Source organism: Oryctolagus cuniculus, chromosome 1 (assembly GCF_964237555.1).
Source record: "Oryctolagus cuniculus chromosome 1, mOryCun1.1, whole genome shotgun sequence".
Lineage (NCBI taxonomy): Eukaryota > Metazoa > Chordata > Mammalia > Lagomorpha > Leporidae > Oryctolagus > Oryctolagus cuniculus.
This window is the reverse complement of record NC_091432.1, coordinates 11,168,868-11,178,631: the sequence shown is the minus strand read 5'-3', so window position 1 is coordinate 11,178,631 and position 9,764 is coordinate 11,168,868. Positions and strand designations below refer to the sequence as shown.

The following is a 9,764-nucleotide window of genomic DNA, read 5'->3' as shown; positions in this document are numbered from 1 at the left end:
TCAGGAAGAACCATGAAGTGGCTGCTGCTGCTCGGCCTACTGGCACTCTCTGAGTGCGTCATCCACAAGTGAGTCTGGGGTCAAGCAGTGAGAAGAGCGGCTCCAAGAGGCAATCTCCCAGCACTCGGCTGCCTCCCAAGTCCCCGCTTGTCCTATATCCACTTTCCTTTCCTCCCTATGTTTCAACATCTTGAAGCTTCCTGACTTCTCTTTCTGCCTTTACGGAGAGGCCAGGCTCCAATGCAGCCAGTTTTGTTTCAGCCCCATCACTGGCCAGCATCACCTCCCTTCTGTGCACTGTTGAGTAACAGATGGGAGCTTCTCCCCTCCTCCTTTCTCTTCTCTTGAATCAGGTCCCTCACTTTTCTTGGGTTTCTGTAGCAACCCTGATCCGATCTTTGCCCAATTACCTCTCCTTCCCTAACCATGCATATTCCAATGCTCTGCCCCAGGGTCCCCCTGGTCAGAAAGAAGTCCTTGAGGAAGAACCTGATTGAGAAGGGCTTGCTGCAGGACTACCTGAAGACTCACAGCCCCAACCCGGCCACCAAGTACTTCCCCAATGCAGCCTATGCCAAGGAGTCAACTGAGAAGATGGAGAACTACATGGATGTGAGTATGCATACAGCTGGCAGGAGCATCCCCAAGGACTGACCCAGAGAGGGAACTAGGGGCATGGATGACAGCCAGGGACTATTCCCTGATCTCAGTAGCCCAGGGATACTCACAAAATCCACAATCAGAACTATCAGAACTTGTGATTTGTTCATCACAAGATCTTTCAATGTTTCTTTACATTGAGTTCTATCTTAGGTTTCAAATCTTTTGCTGAATAAAGTCACTGTAACGCAAGGTATAATGATATCCCCAGTGAGACTCAGCACCCAGTGAGAATCCAGAGTAGCTAGAGGGCCAACAAAGAGGGGTCTTGCTCATTGAGCCGGCACTCCGGGAGGGCAAGGATGCCTTCTGGGAGCAATGAAAGAAGAACAGGAGCTTCCAAGAGAAGGCAGGGACTTTTCGAGAGTTAGTGGGCTCATGCTCAACCTGTGGGCACAGGGAGCCAACTGCATTTCAGGAAGTAAGAGCAGAGTGCATAGAAGAGTGTAAAGTGAAACAGAGTGGTGCCAAGGGAGGCAGAGGGGCCATGGGTGGGGCAGACCACAGAGAGGCCAGGAGCCTGACACAGCCTAAGCCCTACTTGCCAAGTATGTTAACCCCAGGGTGAATATGAGCCTCAAGACCTCTGACTCTTTTATTTGGGATCTGATGGCACACCCTGGTCTTCAGTAGACACTGTACATCTTCATGTGAATAGAAACAGCCAAAGGAACAAAGCAGGCTTGACTGTGGCCAAGGGCTAGGCCTCTGAAATCCCTAAGACGTGCTGCAAATCGGGGCTCTAAGGCCTCCAGGCCTGGTGATCTTGGGAAAGTCGTTTACATTCTTTGAGCCTCAGCATCCTGGTCTAGAGAACTGACCCATTCATGGCCACCATCCACAGAAGGCTACAAGTCATTAAAACCCCAGATTTCTGGGAGTGCTGAGCACAGGGCCCAGCAGCCCCCTTGGCAGAGCTCAGAAACAGCAGCCTATTTATCAAGTTCATATTTATTTACAAAGCACCTGCTAAGTGCCAGAGGCTAGCACATACTGAGGCCACAACATTGAGCAGGCCAAAGTCCCGGGGTTATATTCAAGAGAGGGCGACAAACAAACCAGCATGTGAGAAGAGTCATGTAATGAGAGAAGCCACAAAGCATAACACTTCAGTTAATTAATTACAACAAGTCGATGAAGACACATAGGGGACAAATTTGGATGAAGTGATGGGGAAGACTTGCTGAGAGAGGTGACATTGGATGAGAGCTCTAAATGATGAAGAAAGAGGCAGCCAAGGGAAAGTCTAGAAGAAACATTTTCCGACCAAGGAATAGCCAGTGCAAAAGCCCTAGGGTGGGAAGGAGCTTGTACTTGTCCAAGAAAGGCACAATGACCAGGGTAACTAGAGCAGATCTACCAGATAGGAACGCGCTGACATTGAGAATAAAAATACTGACAACCCTGCTATCCACCCTCAGATTTAGGGATAGGAGATTCCCATGTGCTCCCACGTTGAAGTGTCTTATGTGTCTCCAGCTCAGCAAGTTAATGAACAGGCACTGTTGACATGACTTGCTAAGTGCCACAGTTACATCCTATCCTCTGAGAAGGTGAACTCTTTAGGAGGTCCAGACTGACATAGGTAGGGTTCTGGCCAAGAGAACACAGCATATAAGCCTCGGGTGTGAATGTACTTAGCAGAGAACAGTCAGAGGCAACTACGGAGCAATCAGGAGGAGTGGAGACCTGGCTGGGGTTTGAAGAAGTGTGTACTGGATGAGGAGGTTAGAAGAGAGGAGATGATGGAGAGTTTGACTGAGGAGCTGGCCCCCAGGGAGGATGGATGGGGTGACCAGGTACTTGAGCTACACTGTCCTGACCCCTGCAGGCTGAGTACTTTGGTACCATCAGCATCGGAACCCCCCCTCAGGACTTCACCGTCATCTTTGACACGGGCTCCTCCAACCTGTGGGTGCCCTCCATCTACTGCTCCAGTCTTGCCTGTGGTGAGTAGCTGAACCTGCCTGGCCTGCTCTTCCCTTGCTGCCCAGAACCAGCTGATGCTGGCAAACTGGACCCTTAGGGACTTTCTTTAGTTCCTATTAAGCTATTGAAGCCACTCGGCCATTCACCTTGCCCAGGAAGCTACTAGGAGCCTATAACTGGGCACACATGCTCTTGGGATTAAAGGTGGAGCAGATGTGGTCAGATAGGCTCACAGAGCAGAAAACTTGTAGAAGTCCAAAGTTAATCTTGGCTAAATAGGGCTCCAGCCTGGCAAGCCACGCTGCATGGGCTATGTGACACAGTGGATTTAATGTCAGGCTGAAGCACCCTCGAGAAAAGTGAGAAGCTTAGTCATTAAAAGCTTAGTCTACAGCCATACCATCCTGAACACGCCCAATCTCATCAGATCTCAGATGCCAAAAAAGCATGGTTGGGAATGATTAGTATGTGGATAGGGAAAACAAACACATGAGTCATTGCTTTGCTGATGAAGGAGACTTTGTCACTGGAAGTCACCACAATGTTTCAAGCTCCAGCCTCTTGTGGTTTTTTTAACCTGAATTTTAATTAAGAGGAGATGCCCTTGAAATCATCTGTGCCCAAACTGGAGCCTTGGCTGTGCAGGCTGCTGTGCTCAGAGTTTGTCAGAAGGATCTTGGGGTGACATGGAATAGGTTGGGTTCCATCCACCAGTGACATGGTGCCAATGACAACAAGTTTGGATTGGCTCAGGGTACTAAAGGGTCAATTCAAAGGGCACATTGCGGCAAAGGTTGTCTTTCTCTGCCAGTACCAAGACACCCAAAGCAAAGCAGATATTACCAGCTCACTTGCTTGCCCTCTGGTGGTTAATGATGTCTCTTTCTGCTTTTGTAGCCTTCCATAAGCAGTTCAACCCTAAGAAGTCCTCCACCTACCAGGCCACCGACAAGACAGTATCCATTGCCTACGGCACTGGCAGTATGACAGGCATCCTGGGATATGACATTGTGAAGGTGAGAACCTGCCATCTCTGCCCCTCACACTGCCAGGCCTTAGGGCCAGCTTCCTGAGACCACAGTGTGTCCCCCAGAGCAAGCTAATTCTAGAAGTACAGGTGTCTCAGAGATGACACAAGAAATCTAACAGGGTGGTCAGGGAGCCATGTGGCAGAGCTGCCATACACACATTGCAGGCTGAGCCACCAGTGCATAAGGGTAGTGGTGCCTGGAGTCGACAGCCAACCTCAGTGCCGAATGCCATGGAGGAAGCAGTGATTGGAGATGGAAAGGCTAAGATACCTTTGGAGTTCTCATCTTCCTCTAGATCTCTATAGTCACATGAGCTCCACAAGTCTCACAGGGCATGACAGGGGCAACAGATCCTAAATTGCTGGGTTCTGCTTTGCATCTGCCCAGCTATAATGCAAATGCACAGTGGTCATCCATCCTGTAGCAGAATCTCACAGCAAGTCACAACAGTGGCCATCTGGACATCAGCTCGCAGGACCTGTCCAGTGGGGAGTCAAAGTATTCCAGGGGATGGTCTCTCAACTTGCCTTTCAGCCTGATGCCCTGGAAGCTGAATCCTTTGGGAAATGATGCAAGGTTGCACTGGGTCCAGGACTAGGGTACAGCATTGCTCCACAAACAGTTGCTTATGTTGGACATCATCTCTGTCCCCCCTTACAAAGGTTGGAAGCATCGATGACACCCACCAGATCTTTGGCCTGAGTGAGACAGAGCCCGGTGACACCTTCGTGTTTGCTCCCTTCGATGGTATCCTGGGTCTGGGCTACCCCAGCATTTCCTCCTCTGATGCCACGCCCGTCTTTGACAACATGTGGGACCACCGTCTGGTGTCTGAGGACCTCTTCTCCGTCTACCTGAGCTCGTAGGTTGGCTAGCCCGGGGCCTCTCCCACACAGACCATTTTCACCTGGATCAGCAAAGGACCTCACCAGGGCTGGGTGGGCTTGGGAAGATCTTAGATGAAAGAGATTTTCAAAGTCAATGTCATAGTCTGCAGAACGATGTATTTGAGCAGCAATGCTGCCAAGTCTCTCTCACTCTCTGACAAACTATCTTCATTTGCTATTATTTATCAAGATAAGTTTTTCTCCCTTGAACTTCTCAACTCCAAAGTCATTACCAGTTGCTCTTGGCACTGATGCCCTCATTCTTGGCCCTAAGAAACCATTTAGAGTGAAATCACATAACACAGTGTTCAAAAATCATAGGAAAAAATAACAAAATTTGATTGTGACTTAGGAGGGGACTTCGAAAATTTTGTGGCAAGTGAAACTCAAAGACACATTTAGGGAGTGATGTTACTTCCAATGGTTAATTTACTGTTTAAGGTACTCAAACATCAAGTACATGCTTTGAGTCCAGACTACACTGTTTGTGCTTTATCTTCTTCATACTGCACAACTAGGGTAGGAGTAGCTGATGACTCAAGCACCTTGGCCTCTGTCACCCACTGGGAAGAGCCATATTGAGTCTGATTGCCTGTTTTCAACCCGGGTGCATTTGTGCAATTGTGGATATTTGTGGGCTGACAAGTAGATAAAAGACCCTGTCTCTTCCTATTGCTCTGTGTTTCAAATTTGCTTTGTAAAATAAGTATATTTTGGTGCATACATTTTGGACACCATGCATAGTTTTATTACATAACACTAATTTTTCATGAATATTTTGCAGAGCCCTTGAATGCTCAGGTTGCAAAATGTTTGGCACCAATATAAATTCTTTCAATATATTTTTCCAGCAACTTTTTGATGTACCCTCATATATATAGAACAATGAAATGAGAAAGTAATGCTACAAAGTTTCTTTTTTAATTATCAAAATGTAGGGTCAGGCCAGCGCCGCGGCTCACTAGGCTAATCCTCCGCCTAGCGGCGCTGGGACACCGGGTTCTAGTCCTGGTCGGGGCGCTGGATTCTGTCCCGGTTGCCCCTCTTCCAGGCCAGCTCTCTGCTGTGGCCAGGGAGTGCAGTGGAGGATGGCCCAGGTGCTTGGGCCCTGCACCCCATGGGAGACCAGGAAAAGCACCTGGCTCCTGGCTCCTGCCATCGGATCAGTGCAGTGCGCCGGCCGCGGCGGCCATTGGAGGGTGAACCAATGGCAAAGGAAGACCTTTCTCTCTGTCTCTCTCTCTCACTGTCCACTCTGCCTGTCCAAAAAAAAAATGTAGGGTCAAAGAATAAATGAAGAACAAACCAGGTTGGTTTTGGCTGAGTAGACTTTTACACAAGAAGAGCTAGGCCAGTTGCCAACTTTCTTCTATTACTTAATTCCTCCTAATGACACTGTTGGTCATTATCCTGTTTTCCTTTACTTGTTAATAACCGCTAGATGTCGATTACACTATTACATGTTTCCTGCAAAAGTGGGTGGGTTAAACTGAGTGGGGCTGTGGTTCATAAATGGCCAGTTGGTGATTAATTCCTCACTACCCTCTATATTTACATCCCTATGTACCCTGAAATGGATGTTCCACTAACAAAGACCCCAACATGTGCTCTAGGCCACTAAGTAGTCATGTCTCTCATGGTTCTCACCTGCTTCATGTGGGCTAAAGTATGTCTTGTGAACCACTGCATTTCCCCCAGTGAGACAAAGGTCAATACAGCTCAGCACCATGGAGATTTTGGTTTGAAGTATTGTTGATGCTGTCCCATGCACTGTTTAGGGTGCAAAGCAGATTCCTGGACTTGATTTCTTTGGGTTCAGTAGCATCCGCTGCCCCCACACAATCACAACAATGAGAAATATCTCCAGATATTAGCAATACCTGCCTGGCTGAGAACACAGGAACTACATCATTGAGTCCTTAACAGCCAACACCATCCTGCATTCAATTCACTTGTGGTCCCCATAGCAACTATAATGGGTATTGGACTACAAACAGCACAACCCATAATTTCTAGGTTCTACTTTTGGCTGGCACATCCTGCTGTGTGATCTTGAGAAAGTTGCCTTACTTCTCTGACCCTCAGAGTCGTTGAAGTCAAAATAATAATACTGACTATCGTATGGCTCTGGTATAGCATGAAAAGAACCCATGTCTATCACACATTGAGCACAAATCCTAGAACTGATGAGTACCCTATCCAGGGTAGCTCCTAGGTTGTACATAGCAAATATGTAACACATGAATGAGTGAATTCCTGTCTTCTCTTCCAACTATCCAGTGATGACAAGAAGGGCAGTTTGGTGATGTTTGGTGGCATTGATGAGTCTTACTACAAGGGAAGCCTGCACTGGGTGCCTGTTTCTTATGAAGGCTACTGGCAGTTCACCATGGACAGGTGAGATGGCACTGTTGGACGGTCTCTTGTCCTTGGTAAAGATCCCATTCTTTCCATGCTCACAGGAGAGTCAGTGTCCCCATCTGTCTGGAACAGCCAGCACATGGGAAAATCTGGAAATTGGCTTATCCAGAGTGAGCCTAGGAAATGTGCCTTTCTGAAAGGACAGGAGAGAGAGAGGACTGACCAGGAGCCCAATTCCTCTACAAGGATCAGGCAGCCATTTCCTTGTGGTCCAGGAGGCAGCCCCCACAGGGAAGCTCAGCCAACCCAGCAATTCCACATTGTTCAGCATTTATGAGACCTGGGGAGCATTACACAACCTCCCTCTCTAGGAAGAATACCACTAGAAGTCTAAGATTAGGAACAAATAACTGCGAATCTGGCTCAGGGCATACTGGCCCTGGCCAGGCTGTAGCCTGAATTCCCATCTGTTCTGTCCCCTGAGCGGGGTGTGTGGGGGTCCATCCTGGTCACAGATGTAACTCTTGGGAACTCAGGCAAACCTTCCTTGCATCTCTCCCTCAGTGTGACCATCAATGGAAAGACCATTGCTTGTGCTGATAGCTGCCAGGCCATCATTGATACGGGCACCTCTCTGCTGGCTGGACCCACCAACGCCATTTCCAAAATCCAGCGTCACATCAGAGCTTATGATAACTCCGAAGGCGAGGCAAGTCCAGCCCCACACGCTCTGTTTTAGACTCCAGTGGTGAGAGTAATATGCAGAAGGAATAAACCTCCTGTAATCCTTCCACCCTTGCACATTCCAGGAAATCGTCAAATGCTCAGACGTCAAGTCCCTGCCTGACGTTGTCTTCACCATCCATGGTGTGAAGTACCCTCTGCCTGCCAGTGCCTACATCCTGAAGGTAAGGTGGCCCCGTGCCAATCCCAGGGTGGGCCACATACTGCCCTCTGAACACTTCTCCCACCTGAAGTCCAGAGGCAGACTGTCACTTGCTCTTCATGAATTCCAGACACAGTGTGCATTCACAAGCAATGTAAGAGTGAGAATTTAGACAAATCCCCCTTAAGGGCTTTCCCTTAGGAAGAATGGGGCAAAAGATGACAGCTTAAATAAGAGGCTCTGTTCATTTACAAACCTGGCTCTGAGCCCTCAGTCTCAATGTCCAGCCTATTATTTCTGAGCAAGGTTGAACATCTCTTATCCTCCATTTCTTCAACTAAAAACCAGAGACTAAACCCACCCTCAGATTTCCATGACAGTGATCGCATCTTTAGGCCCATGAGCCACAGGAATTCTCCTTGCCATTTACCATACTGCCAGGTGCAAAACCAGTTCTTCCCAGCTGATCTTTCTCAGTGACAAGTACTCACACATGGGCCTCCTCCCAGGTGACTCTAACACACAGCCCAGGCTGCAGCTGGGGCCAGTATGCCAGGGAAGAGAAAGGACTCACAGCTGCCCTTTGTGCCACTGGTCTGGAGGAGAGTACTGAGAAATGGGCGTATCATCAGGGTTTCCAAACATCCTTAGCAAAGTTGACTTCTCTCTAAACCCCTTTGCTAAGGTCAGGGTTTATGTGTCTGCCAAAGACACTGGATATTGTCCAGCCTCCATGCAAAAAATGAGAGCAGTAATCAGCTTATTCAGGTACACCCCAGCTAAGCAAAAAACATATCCCTGGACACTAAGTCAGGAAGCCCTTCTTTGCATGGGCATTGTCATGAATCCAGTGAGCCTGTGATGTTTAATACCCAGCTCGCCTGTCACCCTGACCCTCTGTCTGGTCTACCGTGCTGTTCTCTGTTCTGCAGGAAGATGATGTCTGCACCAGTGGCTTTGAGGGCATGGACCTCGACACCTCCTCCGGTGAGCTCTGGATCCTGGGTGATGTCTTCATCCGCAAGTACTTCACCGTCTTTGACCGGGCCAACAATAAGCTTGGCCTGGCTCCTGCAGTTTAAGCCTGCAGCTTTCAAACTGCTTCCTGAGAGATCTGGCCTCCTGCTTGCAAACCCTTAACTGAAAAGAATTCTCCTGATTTTTCTTCCTGAAACACAGTCACCTCCTAATCATAGTAGATGCTTGTTCCTATTCCCATCCACACTCATAAATAGAATAAAAACAGCTGATGAAAATGTGTGTATCTTCTTCTCCTGACTAGAATGTCTCTTCCACATTTCTGGGGTCAGAATACCAGACAGAGAAGCAGAAATGAACATATACAACTAGACAGCTCCAAACCAGTGACATTTCATAACAGGGCCGGCATGACAAATGGGCGTCATCAAGTTTTGCTGGGAGTATCACAAAAGACCTGGGGACCAGAAACGACAGGCCCATTGTCTCCATAGAGAGGAGTGCACCTAGGCCTGTGCTTGAGGGAGTCAATTTCCCACTTTCTCAGAGCCATAATGATATAATGAGGAAAGGTAGAAAGTCAAGGGGAGGATATCTGATGGTGATGTTCCTGAGTGGGTAGAAGGAGGCCATGTAGGCCGGCGCTGCAGCTCAATAGGCTAATCCTCCACCTGCGGCAACAGCACCCTGGGTTCTAGTCCCAGTTGGGGCACCCGATTCTGTCCCGGTCGCTCCTCTTCCTGTCCAGCTCTCTGCTGTGGCCCGGGAGTGCAGTGGAGGATGGCCCAAGTGCTTGGGCCCTACACCCGCATGGGAGACCAGCAGAGGCACCTGGCTCCTGGCTTCGGATCAGCGCAGTGCGCCGGCCACAGTGTGCTGGCCGTAGCGGCCTTTGGGGAGTGAACCAACAGAAAAGGAAGACCTTTCACTCTTCTCTCTCTCTCACTGTCCACTCTGCATGTCAAAAAAAGGGGGGGAGACTATGTTATTTTGCAGACCTGAACAAAGAGTGACAGAAGCTGTGTTTCCTTC

General features: G+C 48.7%; 1 protein-coding gene across 1 annotated transcript; it reads left to right on the top strand.

Annotated features, from left to right (window-relative positions):
• Positions 1-1,992: 1,992 nt before the first annotated feature.
• LOC100356146 (pepsin II-4) lies at positions 1,993-8,836 on the top strand. Its single transcript, XM_070051342.1, has 8 exons — positions 1,993-2,001; positions 2,492-2,609; positions 3,487-3,605; positions 4,283-4,482; positions 6,788-6,904; positions 7,433-7,595; positions 7,678-7,776; positions 8,687-8,836. Exons 1-8 carry the CDS (start codon positions 1,993-1,995, stop codon positions 8,834-8,836), a joined length of 975 nt encoding a protein of 324 aa, XP_069907443.1.
• Positions 8,837-9,764: the final 928 nt, after the last annotated feature.